The 24,364-nt window shown below is 40.9% G+C and overlaps 2 protein-coding genes across 5 annotated transcripts in view; one reads left to right on the top strand and one right to left on the bottom strand.

Moving 5' to 3' along the window:
• Nucleotides 1-1,189: 1,189 nt before the first annotated feature.
• On the top strand, nucleotides 1,190-6,924 carry ruvbl2 (RuvB-like AAA ATPase 2). 3 transcript variants are annotated; one of them, XM_084564039.1, is made up of 14 exons: nucleotides 1,190-1,563; nucleotides 2,213-2,267; nucleotides 2,422-2,477; nucleotides 3,597-3,738; nucleotides 3,901-4,030; nucleotides 4,118-4,184; nucleotides 4,394-4,500; nucleotides 4,626-4,719; nucleotides 4,927-5,145; nucleotides 5,232-5,350; nucleotides 5,563-5,682; nucleotides 5,776-5,905; nucleotides 6,044-6,158; nucleotides 6,520-6,924. In XM_084564039.1, exons 2-14 carry the CDS (start codon nucleotides 2,213-2,215, stop codon nucleotides 6,543-6,545), a joined length of 1,380 nt encoding a protein of 459 aa, XP_084420165.1. In that variant the 5' UTR covers nucleotides 1,190-1,563; the 3' UTR covers nucleotides 6,546-6,924. The 3 variants fall into 3 exon arrangements, with proteins under 3 accessions (XP_084420165.1, XP_084420166.1, XP_084420164.1); XM_084564040.1 differs by having other exon boundaries at nucleotides 1,190-1,818; XM_084564038.1 differs by having other exon boundaries at nucleotides 1,190-2,267.
• An 11,924-nt stretch (nucleotides 6,925-18,848) lies between these two features.
• Nucleotides 18,849-24,364, bottom strand: part of spns2 (SPNS lysolipid transporter 2, sphingosine-1-phosphate) — a 59,825-nt gene continuing 54,309 nt past the window's right edge. For both annotated transcript variants that reach the window (XM_084564596.1, XM_084564597.1), the window contains exon 13: nucleotides 18,849-22,300. In XM_084564596.1, the coding sequence (XP_084420722.1) occupies nucleotides 22,286-22,300 (15 nt within the window). In that variant the 3' untranslated portion in view covers nucleotides 18,849-22,285. The remainder of the gene's footprint in view (nucleotides 22,301-24,364) is intronic.

Here is a 24,364-nt window from a genome sequence, read left to right as displayed (position 1 = left end):
GCCTAGTCGCCCACACTTGTCAAGGTGTGAATAAAGGTCCTGGTGGAAAATACTTGAAGGAGATGCCACTCTTGAGCCGCAGAGGCTGGCCCTGCCTCATTTTTGTGCTCTGATTGTGTTTTAATGTAATAAACACATATAACACATTACAACCAAAGCAACTTAAACCAAACCAAAAACTAAGTATCTTCTGGAACGTGACAGGGTCTGGCGGCCTCAGAACATAATTAAACCCCAACCACATGATCGAGGCCCTGACAAGTTTACCCCCACCAAAGAAACTTGTCTTCACCTAGGATTACTCCAAAAATAAAAACGGCAAAACAACCAACGAGTAAACTGATACACAAAACTCTTACATTAAGTCTCCGCACAAATTCAAAATATCCCAGATTAGCCCCTATTCATGGTGCAGCGCTCGAGTCTGATCATAAGCAGATGAAGTTTGATATTATTTTAACATTTTCTCCTCTTTCTCTGTGGGCTAACTGAAAGATTCGCGTCTCTTACAGTAGGGACAAGTGATTGCACTGTTTTTGTTAATATAGCAAACAAATGATAAACTCATGGATCTTAGTCCATGTGCATTTGTGGTGTTCTTATCACGTTTAAATTCAGATTGAATTAGTATGTTTCTTATCTGCCGCCTCTTACAGATAAGTCATAGTGTATTTGCTGAACCGTTGTTATGTATTTTCTGATTTTTACACTCATAGTATGCTGTTGACAAAGACTTCAAAAAGAATCTACTGCTGCCGCATTCTTTGTTGGTTTGGTGTGCAGTCAACAGAGGCAGTTTCCTGTAACTCTGTCGGTGGAAGCCGTTCCTTGACATTCTTAAACCTGTAAACTAATGTATTAGCCTTGCTACCTCTAGTGGGGAAATGTGTGCAGTGTTGCTTGCCAAAGCTTTCTTCAGGATCAATTTATATTCATTGTCACTTTGGAGAGATGAAATGAGCACCAGAGATTTAAAAACAAAGGTGGAGGAATCAGCGGAATTGTGCAAAATTTGTTCATTGCCCAGAGAGTCCAGGCCTAGTTTCAATGCAAACATTTACAGGTCATGTTCCTCCATTGTGTGATTGGCTATGTCAAACAGGCTACCTCCTTAAACAAATTCACTCCATACTTGTACCTTTGTTTGGAAATGACCACGTTGCATAACAGGCTATTTAACTTATCTGATTTTTTCTTTTTTTTTTCGTTGTCGGTTTTTTCATTCAGGTGATATGTATTTAATACAAGTGCTTTTAAGTAAGACACAATCAGAATCAGTCTTCACAATAGTTTATGGGGGAAAAAAAACACCGAGTCCAACGTTCAAATGGCACAAATGTCTTGATGTCAGTCCCTGAATATTTGACACCTTTTTAAATAAAGTAATTGTGTATATCACGCCTGCATAGTGGTAGTTATTTACCACCGAGCCTGTAGAGGGCAGTCGACCCGCAACCTTCCACCTCCAAGCAGCAGGACATGTTTCTCTTCGGACACATTTACCCTGCGCACGTTCAGAAAGAAGCGCCGCATTCTCACGTCTTCCCAAGTGTGGCTCCATAGGTGAGTGTAAACTCAATACAATAAATGTTAATAAAGGCTTAGGGTTCACACCCTCATTTTGTAGCATAGGTATTACAAGTTAAAATCTTGCTATTCACTCTGGCACCACGTCTTCGTCGGGGTGTAGCAGTAGTAGTTTGTGAAGACAGAAAGCCATGAATGGAGCTAGCTAGTTCGCTAACATAACATTAGCTAGCGGTAGCATGGAAAGTCGCTATTCTTGCTTCATCAGTACAAGCACGATTTGTTGCTTCTGTAAGCCAGTTTACTAAAATATACCTTCGAGATTAATCGTCGCTTATGTAGAATATTTTAATATAGCGAATACAACGCTGTTATAATAATACTAAGCTAATGTTATAGGTGTGCTACACTTGTGTTGTGGCATGCCTTTCAGTTGTCACTATGACAACGGCCTGGGAAAAACGGACTCTTTTAAGTTATTGTAAAATAATTAACTTATTATTGGTATTGTCAGTGATATTTAGTTTAGGAACCATTTCCTCTTGTGTATTGCTGGTTATTAGAACTTTATTATAAATGGTTGAATCCTTGTTGGAATAGTGTCACAAATGTTTTAGGTTATCTTTTGCATGGTATTCTTTTTATCTGAAAGATATTTATGCTGTTTTCTTTTAATGTTATACAGATGGCGACTACAAAGGTTCCGGAGGTTCGTGATATCACACGGATCGAGAGAATTGGTAGGACTGTCTATGGTTTATACTGGGACCTTTAACTGATGCACATTATGACAGTTTACTGTGTGACAGCAGCGTGATGATCATAATATTTGTGCAAGTGCTACCTGGTATTTGTTCTCCCTTCTAAAATAACTTGTTTTTATCTTGTTTTTAGGTGCACATTCTCACATTCGTGGCCTTGGTTTGGATGATGCTTTGGAACCAAGACAGGTAACGTAATGCCTATTTAATTAATAGTCTTTAACTGTTTGACTTTTACCAGGTAAATAAAGTGACCAATTACTGCATTCAGAGCCCTTACAGAGAGGTCCTGCCACTCGGCAAGCATCTTAGAACCCCCCCCCCCGGGTAGTTAATTTAGGTTAACAAGACCTGGTCTCTGTTTACAAGAATAGAGACAGAGTCACAGCTGCTATTTCAGTGGTATTTGATACGTTAAAAAACTGCACATACAAAACACCACTCATATCTGATCAGGAAAAGCTTAAAACATTTTTCTTGACTTTGCCCCAAAATAATAATAATTATACTTGTTCATGGTTTAATGACAAAAGCTTAATCAAGAGCGCTGCGACGTGACCAACATCTCTGGTTCTGTACGTTTGACGAAATGCTTGTTCATTATGCTAGTAAACCTTAAGTACATTTAAACTAACTAACTCACATTTTACTAGTAATAAATAATAGCAGTGAGCTTTGAAGCCAAACTAGCCATTCAAAAGACATGTTTCTTTATTGAGCTCTGCTTTTGTTGTTCTTCTTCCTGGGATTTTTGGCAGTTTTGATGCTGCAGGGCATATTACTGCCCTCAGCAGGTACATTTATTTACTACGACCACACTTCAGATTCCGTTTACTTTCAATTGTCTCACTGCTGCTTTGACCTCTTCCTGATTTCCCAAACTTCAATAAACGTGTTAGTAATGTATTAACTTCAACAGCTCTAATTAAATTAAAAATCTATTATATTATACAGTATATAATAATATCTGATGAAATGCATATTGTATATATAGAGACATAAACGGGGGTTACAAAGATAAATGTTGGGGACACAACATTATAACATTATATATTATTATTATATTTATCATATACATATCATTACTAATATGAAGTCTGCCTGGAACTGTTCTTGTGACCACACAGTTAAAACAATCATGAACCTCTCGTGCATGATAGTTCGATATGTGTCCCATTTTGACAGCTAATAAAGCAGATGGTTGGTTTTTAGGGGGAAAGTACTCTGGTGTTGAGCTGCTCAGTATATCTGTGCGTTATGCATTTCATTTTGGCTCAACTATACGTATCCGCTCTTGTTCACCTGCAGGTGTCTCAGGGGATGGTTGGCCAGCTGGCCTCCCGTCGAGCAGCAGGGGTCATCTTAGAGATGATCAAAGACGGCCACATAGCTGGCAGGGCAGTGCTGATCGCTGGCCAACCTGGCACAGGAAAGACGGCCATTGCAATGGGTAAGAGCTATGATGGAGGATATCATAATATCAGAATATCATTCTCCTCTGGAAAGTGTTTATGTAAATGGTATAAGTTATGTTTTTGTTATGACACGGGTTCTTGCTCCCAGTTTGACCATTTGAGTATAGGTTCAGCTGAGACTTTGTTTCTTTCCTCAGGGATAGCCCAGTCTCTTGGCCCGGATACACCATTCACAGCACTGGCTGGCAGTGAGATCTTCTCCCTGGAGATGAGCAAGACAGAGGCACTCAGCCAAGCTTTTAGAAAAGCCATTGGAGTGAGGATCAAGTGAGTGAGCAAAGACAGTAATTGGGTTATGCAATTTCGCTTGTCTAAATTGAATTGTTATTCACTTTGTTTGTTTTTGATGTACAGAGAAGAGACAGAAATAATTGAAGGAGAAGTGGTGGAAATCCAGATTGACAGACCGGCCACTGGAACGGTAAGCTACTTGCTTGCTTGCTTAATTCAGTGTCTTACAGTCTTGCTAAATGCCAGCTTTGGAGAATATTTCACAGAGAACATTATCACTGGTATTAGAACTCTGTTGTTACTGAAACTACATGTATAAGGAAACTATGGCAGTGGATAAACACTAAAATATCCATACACATTCATGCCATTTACTGAAAATTCTATACCTTTGAGCAGGGTGCAAAGGTGGGAAAGCTGACTCTGAAGACTACTGAGATGGAGACAATATATGACCTGGGCAACAAGATGATTGACAGTCTCAGTAAAGAGAAGGTCCAAGCTGGGTGAGTTCATCTCCATTTCATTGATCGTAACATACCAGGATCTTTTATCTCTCATTACAGTGTCGTGTGGTTCAGACCGATCAGATAGCCGCATCTGATCTGAGTTTTATTTTTGTTTTTCTCAGAGATGTTATTACCATCGACAAAGCTACTGGAAAGATTAGCAAGTTAGGACGTTCTTTCACCAGAGCCAGAGACTATGATGCCATGGGAGCTCAGGTATGCAGCAAACAGCAGCATATTTTCACAGTGAAAAGGCCACGGTATTGGCCTTTTCACTAAAGAAATATGATTTTCAGCTTCACCTCTTTCACTCAGTGACCTTTGTCTGTAGCACATTGACAAAATCTAATGGCCAAAGCTTGTTTGAAAATAATATCTTAATACAACCATAATACATTTTCTGAATAATTTTCTATTTTACAGACCCAGTTTGTACAGTGTCCGGAGGGAGAGCTGCAGAAGAGGAAGGAGGTGGTCCATACAGTGTCCCTCCATGAGATCGACGTCATCAACAGCCGCACACAAGGCTTCCTGGCCCTCTTCTCCGGAGACACCGGAGAGATCAAGTCTGAAGTCCGAGAGCAGATTAATGCTAAAGTGTGTGAGTGGAGGGAAGAAGGAAAGGCAGAGATCATTCCAGGGGTAGGTTTGACTGTGTGCAGGTGTGTGTGTTTGTACTTCTTTTCTCTGTGATTGTACTTAACTCGTTTTCCATTCTGTGATTCCAGGTGTTATTTATTGACGAGGTCCACATGCTGGACATGGAGTGCTTTTCCTTCCTGAACCGTGCCCTAGAAAGTGACCTGTCCCCAGTTCTCATTATGGCAACAAATAGAGGCATCACTCGGTACAACAGGCTTTCACAGATTTATTCACATTATCCCATCTGGTTTTAATTTCTTAAAGTCTTGTTATTGAATGTTGCTGTGAATATGAATGCGTTCTCCACATGTCTAAAATACTATTCTAGGAAAAGTCTGGAGTATCTAAACAACAATTCTGCACATTTACATTGTTGGTGTAATTTATAAAACTCAATGTTCATTCTTTTTTTGGCAGCATCCGCGGCACAAACTATAAGAGCCCTCACGGCATCCCCATCGACCTGCTGGATCGCCTGCTCATCATCGCCACCTCCCCATACACTGAAAAAGAGACGAGGCAGATCCTCAAGATCCGGTGGGAATTCGCATTGATCATCTGTCAGCAAACTCTGTTCCTGTCTTTCCAGCATTAGGGAAGAGAAGTGAACATGCAGTGTTTATGTTTCAGGTGTGAGGAGGAGGATGTGGAGCTCAGCGAGGAGGCTCACACGGTCCTGACTCGTATCGGCATGGAGACGTCGCTGCGTTACGCTATCCAGCTGATCAGCACTGCAGGGCTGGTGTGTCGTAAACGCAAGGTAAGCTCAGAGTTAAGGAGTTGATTGCTGCAGCTGTTCAACAGAAGTGTTTTAAATAATGTTGTAATATTGTAGTTGATAACGATGATAACCTTCAGTGCTGGTTTCATTTGTGTTTTTTGTGTTCTGCTCCTTCAGGGAACTGAAGTTCAAGTAGAGGACATTAAAAGGGTTTACTCTCTGTTCCTGGATGAGGCCAGATCATCTCAGTACATGAAGGAGTATCAGGATTCCTTCCTCTTCAATGAAACACGTAGGTTTGCTGTTCATTCCAAGTGTCTCTAGTTGTGGCAGAAAGCCTCTGCTGTGTTGGACTGATGCTGTGTCCACACGAGCACAAGTATCGAAATGCCAAAGTAGTCTCCCCAGGAGAACCTGCTGTGATCTGCCAGTTATTAGTTACGTTCAGTTCTAACATACTTAGTAAAAGTGCTCTACATAGTTATGACTACACTGTAGTATCACAGAAAAGAAAGGAGAAGAAGATCTATGGTTGGGGTCACTCCATTTAAGGAAAAAAATATCCTGTGAAATACATATTTTTTCTACACAAAATGTACATATTTGACATTACATTTGGAAATAAGAAAGATGTGTCTTTCTTTATATTTCAGAAACCGCTGCCATGGACACCTCGTAATGAAGACTGCTTTGTTTTCTTACTCTGTGAAGTTTTTGTTGTCGATCTTCTGTGGTTTGAGTCCATTCGGAACAGGATTTTACCTAAATTTGAATTCAGCGTTGACTTACACTGAAGACAGAATCAAAACGTGTCGAGTTTACCTCAGTTTTCCCTCTGCTCACCTTTAATTGCATGTCATTTGAATTCAGTTTTTCGCCCTGAAATTTGATTTATTTCTGAATTTACAACAGTTCTGTTCATCGTTGAGGCCTTGTGGCAGGAATATCCATTCCTTGAGTTTTTTTGTTCAGTTCAATTCAGTTTTTTTTTGTTCAGTTACCCTTTACATGGTTTATTTTTTATGAAAATTAAACTGGCTTTTATAAGCATACTCAGATTTTCCGTGTGTCAGTCTTAACTGATTTGTTGGAATATCATGCCACATGTTTTGTTTAAATTTAGATTATTTCGCTATGAATCAACAATAACTCTTGGTTGAGATAATTTAAACCAGGAATGCCAAACTCATCAGAGGATCTAACCTGGCCCATGGTATAAATTTCAAAGTGTGAAAATTACACAGAAGGCTTTAACTGCAGTTTTTCAATGAAAGTACCTGCTATTCCTACTTTGTCCACACAACACCAGAACTAAACAGCAGATGGCAGCAATGTGCACTTTTTTCCTAAAGAATTTTCAGGTTTATAAAAGGTTTTGTAAAAGGATAGTTAATTAAATGTAAACATTTTCATAATGTATTTATTCTTCTTTGCACTAAAAAATGGAAAAATCCACAGTTGCTGTTATTTATAGGTTATTATGCTATTATGTTACTGGTCTGTCCCCTTTTGATCAAATTGGGCTGTATGTGGCCCCTGAACTAAAACATGTTAGTCACCCCAACTTTAAACAATGTTAAACAATGGCTACTCCAAGGTTGTTTACACGCAAACATCACACAGAATCTGTGACTAAAAGCTATATTGAAGTACTTGAATGAAAAGGCATTGCCATCTTTTCATTATTGCAAACAACAACACAATCTTGTAAAGACCCCACATCACACAGGCCAGGCTATATGTTATGGTCTCCAAAAAAGGACGCCACCCAGGTTAATCTGATAGTTTCATCTAATTTCAGGTGAGAATGTGGCTGTGAACAGATCCTCGTGGAGACCATGACCTGGATGACTGAGAATCTTTACACGTGTTTACTAGCGTACAGTACATGCTAAGGATATACAACAGACACACACACCTTATGTCTTGTCTCGGAACGGATGACTGTGCACATAGTTATCCACGGATTAACTGACCTAAGTATGGAGACAATCGCATAACCAACCCAGCAAGGTATTCTGCTATTCTTATGACCAATGAGTTTGGAATTGCAGCCACAAGGTGGAGCCCAAAGAACTCAGTTGGGAGCGTCTCTCGATTAAACATGATGCGAAAACGGTGCCAATACGAGTATGAATCTTTACCAAGCTTTTCGACAAGCAAGTCCGACAGCATTACAGGCGGCTTAAAATGTGTTTGTGTTGAATCATTTTCATGTTGCCGTATGACGGGTGTGAGCTCGTCCTGTGACTGGAACTAGTCCACACCTCTACCTGGCTTTGACACATACACATACTTCCTCACACCTTGGGTTTGCTGCATTTGGCACTGCAAATCCCATCATCTGGTCTTCATTTGTGGTACTGTATTTTAGGTTTATAAACGGCCTTATTAATCAGAAAGTTGACATTCAAATCATAACTGAGTGTAATTTAAAAATATATTTTCAATTATACACATCAAATCATGTAATTTCCAACAAAATTTGTGACATCACAAATACAAATTGAAGAAAAAGTAATATAAAAAATATATATATGAAAAAAATAAATAAAAATAAGATGCATGAAAAGTAAAAGAAACAATATTACACAGATAATAACAATAGTTTTGGTAACTATTCTAACATTTATTAAAACATAAATTATTAAACTTTTTATTGCATTTAGTTGAAATATCAGATATCAATTCCAATAAGTGCTAGATGTCTAATAAAACCACATCCCCACAGTCAGACGTGAATATTGAGACGCTACGTTTCTTTCATTATCAATAGATTAATCATTTCTACTGCGGACGGTAGAGCTGTGCAGACTCTCGTACGATAATGAATATTTAATGTTAAGCGGTGGGAGAGAGTCCTGCGTGGATTACCATGCTGCCTACATCCCATAAATCCCCCTCAGTCCCATGAGTGCTCTGTTGGCTGCTTCCCGTTCACACATGTGATGGATTCACTGGTTGGATTTATGCTGGGATAAACTTCATGAGGGTTCAGTAGCTCGAATGTAAAACAGGGTTTGTACGCTACCACGCTTCCGAGATTAACCCATCTCATTTTTAGCATTTACAGAAGCAGTCTGGTGCTCTCATACATAATTCAAGCCATTATGGACATATTTATCATTAATTTGTCACATACAGTGAATCCTCGTCCTCTTAGCAGAATTACAACTGTCGAAATGTATTTAATATCTGCTCGAATACGCTCGACCCGAGGACGTTTCTTCTCCTTCAGTGTCAGTTTGAATCCCAAACACTGCTCACAGATCATATTCAGCTGGGCCCCTCTGGGTGTGAGCTGGTTTTCTTGGATGGGCTCCCCCTCTTTGTCCCCACACCACTGTCCACAGGCTACAAGGCTTCCCAGCATGCAAACATGCTGTGGCATTTTGCCTGCTGCACAGATTTGGGTGGCCTTTTTCCCCTGCCAACATCGAGTCATGCTAGCGTTATGCAAATGTCCCCCTCGCTGAACCTTACCCCGTGTCTTTGTTGTTGTGCTGGTGAAACAGAAATCAGGGGGGGACTTTTAAAACCCTGCCTGAAGGTTTTCACCTGGGTCACAGTGATAGGCAGAGGGGCTTTCTGCACTATCGAGTGTGTCAGAGGTCAGCGGACATTCTGTTCCCGCAGTTCTTTCCACACGGAGGTCATTCATTAGCTAAATGTGTCCATATCAAAATGAGGCCCATCACTCGGGAAATGTATTGACAGGCTGATCAATGAAATGGATTTAAGATATTGGCAGGAATAGCTAGGATTAGTAAATAGATTTACCCGTCAAACTGGATTTGACCACAAGTAGTCTATTCACAAATAAGCCCCACTCAGGGCCAACTTTACTGTAATATCTTGCCCTTTTTTCTTTCCATCTATCACGCTTGACTTTTGACACCACGCTAGACTCAACCAATTCTCAGGCACATGTTTATGTCGAGGTTGGTGACCTTAATGTCAAAAGGTGGGCCAGAATGAGGGCCAGAATGCCTAGAGAAAGACTAGAATCCATCTGCTTGAACATATTTCCTCTCCTCTCAGCCTGTATTTATTGTGTCTGCCTTGCCACATTTTCTCTTTTCATGTCATGTTCTTTAAATAGGATTTTAGAACTTAAGCACCATTTGGATCCGAGGCGTTCCTGAATGGACAGAATCTGAGTCCATTTCCTGAGGTTTCCGAGAAAAAATAAATCTCCATCCTATGTCTCTCGCTGCCATATGTGAAAAGGCAGAGCGTGCGATTCCTGTGGTCGAATCAGAGAAAGAGGTCAGTGGAAGTGCAGCGTGCTGCTGCTTACACTTTCACATATGGCAGCGGCTGGATATATTTTAGCTTAATGACACGATCACATGAGATCTGACACTGAGTAAATTTGGGAACTATGAAAGGAAAGTTGTGATTTAACTGCTACTACCTAGTGGTACTTAAAATCAAATAAATTAAGTCAGGAATATGTATTTGTTATTTCTAAATAAGCTTCCCTACCACTCATTCAGACTGTTTTATTCATCACCATTTCATTCATACAGCACGTTATCCCAGTTCAAGAGCGTTCAAGCTCCAATTTTCTTTGTGGACTGATCTTGGATCTTGGAGTGGCAACATGCAGTCAGTTTCCCATCATTGTCTGACGGCATGCAAAGCCTGGTAGGTGACCTACCATCATGAATAATCTATTTATCACTCATTCCAGAGTCTTGCCTCAGTGACGTCCATTCATTTGTGGTTAGCAGCTCTCAGTTCTCGTTTCTCTGGCCGCGTAAGAGGTGAGGAAAGTGAGAGCAGAGCATGAAATGACCCAGAGTTGACCATGAAATACATTCTTCATTCAGCTGAGAGTTTGGTGATATTAATACTCGAACAATATGTCATGGCCGGGGTTTATTAAGAGAAGTAATTTATCTTGAAGCATTAACCAAGATTTTAGACAAATCTGCTTTCCAATGACAGTTAGGTGATTTGACACGTGTATTGTTCGCAGCTATTAATGTCTTGTATGTAAATGGATTCCCGTCTGCCAGATTTGACAGAACCACAAGATGTATGATGTAAATGTAATGTTACCACACTGGTGTTTAATGTTATATTGTCTTATCAAGTGAGCATGCTAACATCTATTCATTCACTCTGAGTACATTGTACTTATAGGGTTTTATGAAGACTTGTTACTTATTCAGGTCGCTTCTTCAGTTTTAAATGACTGGTGGGAAGTGGGGTTTATAGGAACATCTGTGGGTGTTGTCCACCTGAAACTCGCATGACTAGTGTCTGTTAACGACCAGCCTGCATCTTAGCTTGAAACCTGTGAGTGATTACTATAATCTTCAAGTGTCCTTGATGTCCTCTCATGCTCCCACACTAGTCGAAGGGTGCTTGTCCCAAAGTGTGTGGCAAGTTTCGGCGAGCTTCAGGTGGACAACCTCCACAGACGATTGTAATAAAAGCCCTAAACTCCCCACCAGTCATTTAGAACCGAAGTAACTACTTGGAGGAGTGGTGAAACATCATCAAGAAACCCAGTGTAGCTGCCCTCGTTTCAGCTTCAGTCCACAGGCATTATGATCATCCAGAATGTATTCAAGCCTAAAGCATTTTACCAAAATCTCTAATTGTGGTACTACATGAAAAGTCAGGGGACCAGCAATGTCATCAGGAAATTTCAGCCTGGATTAAATCGTTGGACTGACTGACAAACCAACACTGTCGTGTACAGAGCTCTGCTGCTGATGTTCCTAAAAATGTCTTGACAGTCTTGTAGGTTTTGCTGATGCAATTTGCTGCTTTGACAACTGGGGCTTATATCATATTCTCAACTCTGCCTCAAAATATTAGAGCATAACTGATTCAGCCCAGTAGGAAATAATTACCCAGGAACGTGCAATATTAGCTGCATGTGTAAAGTATTCCACAAGAGAGAGGCCTTTAATTACACAGCACAAAGTAACAGAATATCCTAAAATATATGTTTTTTATTTCTGTAGCTATTTAATGATGAAAAATGCTGCAATTAACACATTTGACCTCTCATTCTCTGTGCTGCCTGTGTAATGCTGTGTGTGTCGTTACGGGTGTTAGCTGTTTTATCTGTTTGTCGGCTAAACACACCCGTATGTACCATCGGTTACGTGTGAGTACATACGTTGCTATATGTATACCGTGTAATTTGCCCTTCTTCCTTCATTCACACAGAGCTGTTTCCATTCACGGCCTCAGCCTGTACTCCACACACAAACCATTCACAAACCTGCTTCCATGCCTCTGCATTCACGTGTGGGACACATGAATGCAGACGCTATAGGCACATGCATAAATAGCCTGGAATTTTTTCTGAATCAGTTCAAGCTGAAGTGGAAACAAGCGTTCTAAATATGGAATCACGCGAACTAAATATAGCAACTAAAAACCAAACAACATTGTTCACTCATTGCCAAGTCAAACATAAACTCATGTTTAATTCAGAAAAGTGTGGGATTCATAACTCATGCTTGCTTCACCCTCAACTCTGAACCCATCGCGGCACATAACAAGCACACTGCGGTAACACTATTCCACTGTCAATTTACATTACATCCTTGTTAGTAAGCATGCAAATCAGATTAATCCCTCATCTCATTGGGGACCTTACTGGCACAGTTTGAAATGAAGCCACCCCTTCAAGGTCTGATGGGAAACGAGGAGAGATCATTATAACTAGCTGAAGGCTAATGACGTCCTCTGCTACTATGCCTCCAAAGACAGCAGGCCCGGACATTACTTGCCATTCACATCTTCTTGAATCGTGCGCATTGGCTCCTTCATTGACACTGCTCAGCCCACCGTGAAGCACATCTCTTATTCATTCCACATGGATAGACAGCAAAGAGGATGGGGGCATTTTCTGCTTCTCCTGAAACATGTGTCAGGTTCTTTAATGGCACAGTAACACATGCAGAGCCATGCATTAATGCAGACTCTGACAGCTGAAGTTAGTTTGCTCCCCGGGCCTGAACGTCCATTCACACATGACAGCAGCGATGCTCTGAGAAGATGTGCTTGACAACAGAGGAAAAAGAAGGAGGAGCATCTCTCAGCTGTATGATGTACAGTGTGGGCAACAAACATGGCAAGTCTTTTGTGGAAGAAATTTGCTGATGTCTTTTATTATTTTTTATTGTATTGATTTTCTTTACCAGTTGGGTGTCATTCCGGTTTCCAGCCTAAAATCGTAATTAAACAATTGCATGTCCCCTTTTTTAGTACTTCTATTTTAAGTTACAGTAAGAACATCCTTTGTTTGTTTGTTTGTTTGTTGTTGTAACATTTGGTGTACCTCAGGGATCAGTTCTTGAACCGCATCTGTTCTCTCTACACAATATCAAATTATGTGGCTTCTTTTCACAACTGGATGGCTAACTAGTAGTTATAGTTGTATATTATACAGTATATACTTAAATTAAAACACAGCGGCTCAGTAAGCTGCTGATGTAAGAGTCTAGCACCACTGGCAGTGTTCATTGGATTGACTGGACTGCTGTGAGATGTGGTTGAGATAGGATAAACAGTAAAAACTTCAGTAAAACGATTTTTTTACCAATGAAAAACTAATCTCAGATAGTTAATATGGCAAACATTTTACCTGCTAATCATTGACCATTTAGCATTTAGCTCAAAGAACCCTCAGGGCAGATGGCGTCACCGCAGACTTGTTTTAACTGTGTGACTTTTCACACAGTTAAAACGCCGTATAGTATTTCTACATGTGTGTCTAACCTGTCTCTTTATGCCAACGGACCTGGCAAACGTCCTGTTCTGGATTGGTTCCTGACTTCCTGGTTCCACCCCTGATCTGCCTCCTCATTCATGTCGTGTCAGCAGCCACCAGTCAGAACACTGTCATCATCAGAACACCTGCTAAAGAGTAGTCTTCGACTGCCATCAAGGCAGCTGTGTAGTGTTGTGAGAAGCTTGCGTTTGTGTCTCTTTGTCTTTGGCAATCTGATTGTTAGTAGTGTTTTTAATTTTAGAGCTTTCGTGCTTATTTGTGGAAGCTAGTATTACCCCATGGCTGTGCCACGTTTGCTGTGTTACGGTGCCAGGGCAAGGTTGTAGCTGCTAGTTTGTTCTATTCAAACACCTGTCATATTTTCACAGGTTTAAGGGTGCTACTCCCTCCTGTTTTCTGTTTGGTTCACTTTTAATGCTTAGCTAGGGAGGTTTTTGTTTTAGCTCAAAGAGCAGACTACTTTTGTTTGTTATTTTTATTTTGCATAGGCTCCACCACCCACCCTTGCTCCTCTTTTTGTGTGTTATACACGTCTCTTGTTAAATCTGCTCATTTTAAACAATGTGTTGACCATTTTTTTTTAAAAAAACTGTTGCTAGTAGTTGCCTGTTTAATTGATTTTATGCAAACTACTTTTATTAAATGAGAAGATACTGTGTGATGAACTGACTGCATTGATCCTCACAGTCAAAGAAACAAGCTCCAAAATACTTTTGTTGGTCGACACAACAGATGAGGTGTTGCGCAAAAAGGGAGACTGATGCGACAAAAAAAATAATAAATATAGTTTGAGGCCACAAACTGGCAGCAAAATTAACCATTTATTTACAAGTTTTTGCATATGACTTATACATTTCCCATTTTTTTGGCACAGGCTTTGATAAAATTCTGGTGAGCAAATTGTCATTTAACAGTTCATTTATGATTCCTTGTAAACTCACTGCGAAAATGTATTTATTTCTCATTCTGCTATTTACATTTCCTCTACATTTCCATGGTGATATTTTATTGGGAACCATGATTGTGTAAAGGTCACTCGTTTGAATGCCTCACTGTGTCGTCTCGTAATGACAGTAGTTGAAAACTTGAGCACGTCCCTGCCTCTAGTCAACCTCTGATGAAGCAAAGAGCTATTTTTGCCCTTTTCCGCCAATTGCACAAACAGCCTGGAGAGTCATTTGTAGCCTTATTATGTGTTGCTCCTTTTAATCCCATCATCTCCAGTCCCGTTGGCAGAAAGAGAAATGTGTGAGCGGGCCACGGCGCATGACTTACTTTGTCAGTTTGCATCCTCACATGGCACGTCACGCACAGGATGCGTTTCTTGTGTCACCATTCGTTGTGAACATGTGAAAGCTAAGAGAAATCCACACTGAAATTATATTAAGACCGGATCCTGGGGCTCACGTTCTCACAAATACAGACAAAACCATTTAACATCAAACATCTGACTGACTGCAGATCCCGTAATGTTTGCGCCACACATGCTTTAGGGAAGGTGACAGTGTTTGTGCTGTGGAAGGGGGGGTTGGAAAAGTCGGTGGGTGCCAGCAGAGAGAGGTGAGACATTCACAGCGGAGGTGTGATCCTGCACATTGTCAATTCTACTGTTTCATGTGTTCTTCCACAGACCCACTATTCTATTTGAGAATAAAGATGGTGTCTCCTATTTTTTAACCCCAAACTTTACTTGTTGTGGTTTTCAACGCTGCGTTCATTAATCATCAGGCCAGCCTAATTACAGTAATGTCTGCCTGCAACCTAACCTTTTGTGAGGTACTGAAAACACAGACACTCCTACGGATATGGCAGTATCAATTACTTGGCTGGTATCCCTTATTTCAGCTCAGGAGGGCAAATTTGCAAAGACAGACAACATAAATCATGTGGATTGCACTTCTTGCTGATGTACATATTCCCTGAAGCACAGTGAGTCATGTTTCTTGATAGATTGTTATTTTAGAGCCTCACTATTAAAAAGTCACAGAGCAGTTAAATATGATGCGGCTTTCACCACAGCATACAACTATTGTTCTGTTCTAATTTTGTTATGAGCTGTTGCTGGGATGAAGAGATTTGATTTATTATGGAATCACTTTAGGTCTTTAATTTAAACCTTTTACATGTTTTCAACTTCTTGACACTCTAGGGATGCTCTGTCTAAAATGAAAGCAGAGTATAAATGTTTCTAGGATTAGCTACATTGTTGGAGTGTTTAAAAAAATGAAAAATACCATATATTTATCTTGCATTTGAGTTGGATCAACGTTGCTTTTTCTACATTAAATAAGATGACTAATAAAAGTAGAACCTAATCTGTTGGTACATGCTGGGGATTATATGTTCTTACATAATGTTCATGGAAACTAGTCAAACCTAAATATTTTAAGCCATTTTCTGGGGAAAAAACATGAACACATTCAAAGACAGCAAGTTATTTTAAGTGTAATGGGCTCATACTACATCATATGCTTTATTTATTTGAGCTGACTTTCTTCTTCATGAGTCGAATAAATTTCAAAACTGCAGGGCAGTGTTCCTTGAAAACGTGCAGCAACATTTAAAAAATGGATGTGTCCAAACAATGCCGCCTTTAAGCCCTCAACAAGCTGACATTTTGAAGCTTCACATCCACCGGCGGCTATTTTTCAACCTAATTTTACCCTGTGTGTTCTACAAAATTCACCCTCTGTGAGTTGAAGTGGGTAAAGTGCAAATGGAAATTCCAGTGCTCGCTAGAATGGCTCCCCTTTTCCTGTCTACGCCCCAGTGTTTCCTGCCTGCTGCATGACTAGGTGTGTTGACTTTGAGATTGGAGCATCTGACATTGGGGTACATATTTGTCTGTGTGTGGGAAAGGGTGTTGGTTTCTCTGGGTCGTTCACCAACCAAACACTAATTCTCCACTTTGAGCTTCCTGCGGCTCCCATATAATTTTCCCTTCTTCAAACTGAGGACACGTCAGACTGTGGGGTCTGTTTAAAATGTAGCTCTGCCTAATTAAATGCCTCACAGTTAACATCTCAAGTCTTCTTTTGTCACAAATGCAGTGTATACTTGTTCTTTGTGTTTGTGCAGCCTTGTCATAGACAAGTCCATTAGTGCTATTAGGAGCCATATGAGATAACTGTCCTCTCTACAGAACTTTGGCACAGAGAGGGCCATCAGACGAGGACTTCCTCTCTTCTTGTGAAGGTAAATATTATGTTTTTGGTTTTTTTTACCTGCCTCCACAGTATGGATGGAGCCCTACGTCTGTGATGTGTCAGTGGGTCTGTAAACCACTCAGGGTACTAGGAGATTACTTTACAAACTGAGCCTCACAGAGCCCTGCCTGACTGCACCCGGACAATACAGTAGTTCATTCATGGATCAACTCCGGCCTTCTTTCACTGTGATAAAAATCAAGTCTTTGTAAGCCTCTGCAAAGATGAGAAGAGGATGAACTAAATGGCATCGAGCTCACAAAAGTGGTGTTTATTGCAAAAGAAAAAAAGCTTAAATACCTTTGACCCACCTCAGGCTTGAGTATCATTACTCCAATAGAGCGGAAGAAATGAATGGACACATGCTAACACTACAAAAAGGTGCACAGACTACTGACTAGTTACAACACAGTGAGCAAGAAAAAAACTTTTATCCCCCTGAGCAGTAGTTCCAATCTTCTGAAATGACGCTGCACAGACTCTTATTTGCAGCTCTACTCTGAAAATGAGAATTCTACTCTACAAAGATGCTGTGGCATCTCACAGAGGCACGCCACATAATAATAATCAAGCTAATTTGGACATTTGTGTGAATTAATTCACACAAATTTAGAATTAATCTAAAAAAATCTACTCTCTCAAAAATGTGACAGCCCAATAATAGACTGGTTGTTCTCATATATTTGTGAGCCAGCATACTGACAACTTCCTTCATGAGCTGTTCCTCATTAACTGATTAACCTGAGTCAGCTGCTGTGTGGCACAAAACTACATGCCCCCTCTCGGTACATCATGAGTCAGAACATGGATATCCCTCAAATTATTATATGTCTTCTTGTGCCAAATAAAATAAAACATCATTCTAAAAACAACTAGGAATTAGCAACAAAAAACAAAACAAAACATTAACTTTCTCACATTCAGAGTACGGATTCATTCCTGGTCACACCCATGCATCTCGTTACAATGCAGTGTTCTGCTGGGAAACTTTTGAACCTAACGTTTGTGTGGATGTTACTTAGACATGTACCACCCACCTAGACCAGACCAAGCAGTCCCACCCCATAGCAATGACACTCCTTGATGGCAGCAGCCATCCACAGCATGATGCAGCCTCACATAGGCACACACACAAAAACGCTTTAGGAACAACTAAAAAAACAAAACAAAAAAAAACATGAAAAACAGCACAAGGTGCTGACCTGGCCTCCAAATTCACTAGATCCCAAACTGATCAAATATCTGTGGGATGATCCACAGAGGCCCCTCTCCTCAACCCGTAGGACCCAAAGGGCCCCACTATGTTATGTTATGCCCGATCGGTGTATATGTGATATACTGTATATATACATGTTAGAATGGCTGGTGATTTTAAATTAGCCATAGGTGTCCACATGAGTGTGATTTATTTTCTTTGTCTCTCCATGTTCGCCACGTCCTAGGCCCCAGTGCCAGCTGGCTTCAGCCCCCCTGACCCTCCACTAGAGATTTTTTGATAATAAATGAATGGTTTGTTCTTTAGCTGACATTAACAACTGTATTTTCAACCCTACATAAACCCCTCATAACTAAACAAAACTTAATATATTCTCAGGACACTATTCTTGATCTGTAAAGTAGGGAGCTCTGAACCAGTTTGTAGAGACTTGTAAATGAAACTGGACCCGGGAAAACAACAGTGTAGTCTATTTATAGCTCATCAGCATCACCGATGCTTCACAACACCATGAAGCACATATGGATGTGAATATAAATGAATAATAGCTCTCTCTGGTTTGTCAAGGGACTAACATGCAGGCAAAGCAGTCTCTCAGTTGGGTAACACTTCTTTAGAGCGACAGCTAACTTCTTTTCTTTTTTTTTTTTTGTAAATCACACCGGATAGATGTGTCCTCTCCGTGGAGAAGCAAACTGTACATGAAAGCCTCTTAAAATAGATCAGGGGTTTCTTAATGAAGACGCTGTGGATGATTCATTTGGATCCGACACAATAAAGAGACGGCACAGTGGCTTGAAGTGATTAAATAGGTTTATTTGCTTTACAGACATGTACTGTACATCTTCTATCAACCCCCCACGGGAGCATCACAGTTCAGTTCTAGAATAATATCCTTTGATTTCTCAGACACTTCTCTTGTATTGACTTGCTCTAAAAATAAAAATAACCTCTGTTTTCTGCTCAACATCAGAAATAGGTTTCTTTATACAGGATTCTTGTATGACAAGAAATAGCACATCTCAATGCATCACCTCGGTGATTATTAACATAGAATTACTCCATACAACAGACTAAAGGATTGGTGCTAAATCAACTAAATTTTGGCAAAAGTGAAACTCTATTCATGACCCATCTGACCAGAGCCAACGTCCCTTCCGATGATAGATGACACTTGGAGTGAGCACGGAGCGGCAGGCCTCTGCGACGGAGGCCGTGACGCTGCTGCGAGGCTGAGGTTCAAATAAATCCCTGAACGTTAAGTGTGCAAAATGGTTTGATCAGTTGCTCTAAAAACAAAGACAATAACACACACAAGAGCTACAAAAATTAATGCAAGAGTATCGCCTCCTAACGATGAGACCGATACGCCGTCTTGAAACCATCACATTTCTTTTCTTTTTGTGTGTGTATACATGTAAGATGTCCAATTGACAATCACAGTAAATAAAATGAACCTCAGAGATGTAAAAAGCTCTTGTGTACTTTCACCATGAAACAAACAGGCATTTTAAAACCCACTGACACAAAGTGTAGCATACTCAAACCTCAAACGTCCCTTTATACTGATTATTCTTCATTATGGTAACAAACAAATAAATACATTGCATCCAAGCCATCATTTACAATATATTAAAGTTGCTGCGTGATATAGCTATATATATATATATATATAGATTTATATATATCTCTACTGTAGTTATTAAAAAACTCATTTGGTAACATTAAAAAAGAAATACAATTGATAAAAGGAAGGTAAGAAGCTTAGTTCATTAAGAAGATGAAGGTGTGTAAACACGTCAGGTTGGACAGAATCACATTCAGAGAGCTCCACGCAGTTGGAGGAGAAGCTAAAGCTAATGATCTGGCAACAAGGACACAGCCCACACAGCACCCCACACACGGCCAGTGAGTCATGCTCGCACATCTATGCTACAAGATCCACCTCAACGTCTCCTTTCATTCCTCTGCTGAGGTCAGTCCATCCTCCTCCTCCTTCTGTGTGTTCTTGGAGGTCTGCAAAGTGCTTTTTTTTTTTGCCTTTATGCACATGTTTTAAAACCTCGGAATCCATTAGTGGCTTCAAGGTTTCAGTAAAATTATATTCATCACTTGATATTCTACAGAAGGTGGCTTATAATCAATTAAATCTTTGTATATATAAACAACTAGCTATAGCTTAATTTTTTTTTTCATACTAAGGGGGTCTGCATTACATTTGCAATTACAATAAGATACTCTAATGAATGCATAGAGTGATGAGATCAAATTCTTTGTTTTCAGACTGTTGGGCCCATTTTTCTATATTTTAAAAGCCGTTTTCCGTTGCACGTATTGAAGCTGCTGCAACAATATGTGAGGACACGCTGCTTTCAAAGGGGGATTCCTCGCTTATCTGTTATCAGTGATAAGAACTCGCCATCAGTATGACCTGAGGCTGGAGGATTTCCTATTCCTGTCTGGGATTTTGATTCCCCTCACTAATAAGCCAATGACTGTGTCTCCGGCTCTTTTCAAAGGTCCTTTCTGCTAATCGTGGAATGGGATATCTACAATTGCAAGGGGAAAGGTCTCTAGTGACAAAGCCTGTTATTGTAACCGGTGAGGACTGGACTGGAATCCATCATTAAAAGCGACTCCGTCTCTGTGTGGGCGTTGTGTCCAGAAATTCAAAACCAACCATCAGAGAGCTACATGTGTAAAGGGAAACCCAGCTCACTGATAAGGCAGTGTGGATAAAAATGGTTGGTTCCCTCTACATTTTTTTCCTATTGCTTCTCATGAACACAAAACAAATATGTCACTCCTCTTAAGTCAAAAGAGTAGCATATTATTTACTTTTGGGAAAGGTGTATAATAAATTATAAAATATATAATCCAGTGTTTGCTTTAAATGACCTTTGCGTCATAATCCTTCTGAAACAATCATAGGCAGCAACCTCCAGTTTCAAATCCACATAGAAACAAGTAAAGAAGATAAAAATCACAAGATATATCCTTGTGATAAATAATGTGCAGAAGTCTCTCATCTCTGTCATGTTCTCTGGCACTGTCTACACTGATTTAAGTGCTAAAAGCTAAAAATATAAACACACATGGGCGTCAACGGAAACATCTGTAGATGTGAAAAGTCCAAATTTTAAGGCTGATCCACTGACCTTTAGACAGTAACACTTTTTGGCTCTTTCTTGACTGATATGTTTACATGCACAACACGATATTAACCATATGAATACTGCATTTATAATGTAAACACTAGATTTCTGTTCAAATAGAGAATACTGAGATTAAGATTTGGAGCGTGATCTGATACTGCCCGGATTACCGGAGGCTTGTTTGAACAGACAAACAACACGGAGAATTCTATTCCTGCAGCACATTTTGCTGCTGTTGCATCACTTGCTCCGCATAACTTTAATTTTACAGCTCCTGTCTGTTTACAGACTCTGAGCGCTGAAATCCAGGGCTGGATAAATTGTGGAAAATTGGCATGGGAGCAACAGAGATACCAAATGAAGCATTATGGGTGCAGTTTACAAATGATGACGCTTCTAGACTTCCGCAGAAAACACACATACGCCGCCTAACCAAACATTTTTCATATTCAGAAGCTGAACTACAGTGTGCATGTAAACATAGCCAGTGATGAAGCATGAGGGTTGTTGGTGGTCAGTGCAAAGTCTGAAGGAATGTAATGACGCTATGGCACTTGGTGCAGATTGACAGCCGATGTAAGAGACAGACAGGCAGACATGTCAGAGACAGGCCGTTCAACAGACAGGCAGACAGACAGGGCAGGTTCATGGTCAGCATTCAGTAGTATGGCATCAGGAGTTCAGAGGGGTCACGGGCAGGAGAAGGGGGTTGGGGTGGTGACTTTGCCACCCCACCTCCTCCCAGGAAGGTTCAGTGGATCCTCGCAGACAGAGGTGAGGAGGACACTAGCCGTCTGGACGGTGGCTTCAGCACTCAGCGGAGCACCTTCTCATCAGCCTGTGATTTAGAGGCAGTTCAAGGAGGGGCAAGACGCTCCCTCATTCCAGTTCTGAGTAGCCTCGATGATAGTGTAAAAAGGAAGAGCAGCAGGAGGAGTCGTGAGGAGGAGGAGGAGGAGGACGATTATGGCGGTGACGACAGAGAGGAGGACAAAAGCTTGGTTTTAAAGAAGCTGCCCTAGCTTTTTATCACCACATTGTCGTCCTTATTCAGTTTGGTTGTGCCTTCAGAGCTCCTCATTGGCTTGTCACCTAAGAGAAAGACAGGGAGAGAGAAAGAGAGAGGGAGAGGAAATAGTGGGGTTAGAGTCTGGCCTCACCACAGGACATTCTCATGTAATTAATGTTGAGGTCGAAAGCTCCTGAGCCATCTGGTAGGACCTTCCTGATAACGCCTGCACACCAGGACCACCCCGTGACCTAAATATCTTCTTGCACACAGCATACCGACACATTACAGTTTGTTTAATGCAGATCCTCCCCGATCTGTACGGCAGCAACCTATAAGCCACAGCCTCACACAGCTGCTGTGGCTCCAGATGGAGCTTTGTTTTCATCTTTCTGCCTCCGTCTGAATGTCAGATATGTTACTAAGCGCGTACACACAAAATCACTGAAGAAGTTAACCTCTGTTTACTCGCATTACCATTTTGAATTACTTATTCAAGTGAGGACCAAACTCCCGATATGCATTAAACAAATGGAGGGATATTATTTAACAACTCTTTATAAAATCTCTTCTAGCTGCTGAAGTACGCATATACTCCAGTTGGGCATTAGACCATTAAGCGTTCATGGTGCCACGCTTGTGATCTCTTCAAACTGGATTGGAGAGAGGTGGTGGTTTATTGTGGTCTGTCATTCTGTTTCCCCAGAGGCTCCAATACACAAGCCTACTGCTGCTGCTACAATAGGATTAGTGCAGGGGGCTCGGCGGATTGATGGAGCTAGTGTCTCACATACACACACAAATAGAGACACAGACCTGTGCACACACAGATAAACACTCATGCGTATACTTTACACTGCGCAAAGCCATTGACGCGCTCCAGAAAACCATCTTACCAATGGGGGTAATTAGCCTAAACAGGAGGATTAGTGGATGTCGGAAAACAATGTGTTTCGGTTCTGCAGATGCAGATCCAATCCTCTCTGGGACAAACCATTTTCCTCAATTACTGGTGTCAGTTGTTGCTGTAAACTCGTAAAATCATTTACGAGCCAAACTTGAAATGAAATCTGCTCGAAAGGCCGGCGCGATGCCGAGATAATTAGAGCTGTGGATGCTTTGATATGTGAGAGATTGGCCTGCCTCCTCACAGCTTCACTACAGTTGCGCCGGAGACTGCTGGCTTCAGCGGCGAAGGGGAGGGTCGAACAAACAAAGTCTAATCATACCAAGTTGTAGTGTTTACTGGCCGGGAGGATGCAAATCATAACGGACGCCTCAACTGACACTGCTGTAGATTCACATTCAGATTTGAGGATGGATCAGAAAATAGTGCATGGTCCAGTACACTAGATTAAAGGTATGTTAAAGACGATGTGTGAAGCAAGTCTTTCTCAGTGCATTAGAATACAGGTCACACCAGAGCCTGGCACACATGTTCTCATGTGTATATATGCTGTATATTTTGTGTGTGGTCCGTGGTTGCTGCTCTGCCCAGCACCATGAACCCACTCAGCATCGCTGACTGAGGAGTTTGAGCTTTTGTTGAATGATGAGAGTGTGAAGAGGAAAAGTATGTGCCTGCAGCTGTATAAACACATTTAACAGTTTGGAGTGCAGTGGCTAAACAGGAGTTATAGTGAGGTTGCTGGTTTGAATCCCTCACATGTCCAAGGCTGAGGTGCCTTGAGCAAACACCTAAAATCCCCCAAACTGCTCCCCAGACGCCTTGCATAGCTCCAACTACTCTGAGTGTGCTCACTTGCTCAATGCAGAGAACAAATTCCTTTTATACAGTATATACTTGGCCAATAAAGCTGATTTCATTTTGATTTGAAATGAGTTAGTCCTACGTCAGATCTCACACTGGTATTCTGACAGCTCACTGCTTAGGGATGTCCTCCAGTTCCCATGTGGTGGAGGGTGAACCTGGTCAGCGGAGGCCTGTTCCTCCCGCAGAGGAAGTTAATTGGATCTCAGTGTATCTGCTCTCCGTCTGGGATTGCTTCGCCGGAGATTAATAGCTTGCGATGTATAACAGTTTAAGCCATTACTGCTTCTCTTCATCCTCATTCATTCTCCGGCAACGTCTCTTCTCTCACCCTCTTAATTCCTCTCATTCACTTCCACTACCTGTCACATCCAAA

This window comes from Chelon labrosus, assembly GCF_963514085.1.
Source record: "Chelon labrosus genome assembly, chromosome: 17".
NCBI lineage: Eukaryota > Metazoa > Chordata > Actinopteri > Mugiliformes > Mugilidae > Chelon > Chelon labrosus.
The sequence above is the reverse complement of the archived record's forward strand: the minus strand, read 5'-3'. Positions and strand labels throughout refer to the sequence as shown.

Bases quoted from the DNA above. Each gene is read 5' to 3' on its own strand.
- ruvbl2 (XM_084564038.1), top strand. From the start codon at position 2,186: ATGCTGTTTTCTTTTAATGTTATACAGATGGCGACTACAAAGGTTCCG. The intron at 2,478-3,596 runs GTAACGTAATGC...GTTCACCTGCAG, and splicing joins ATGCTTTGGAACCAAGACAG to GTGTCTCAGGGGATGGTTGG. The intron at 5,683-5,775 runs GTGGGAATTCGC...TTTATGTTTCAG, and splicing joins AGGCAGATCCTCAAGATCCG to GTGTGAGGAGGAGGATGTGG.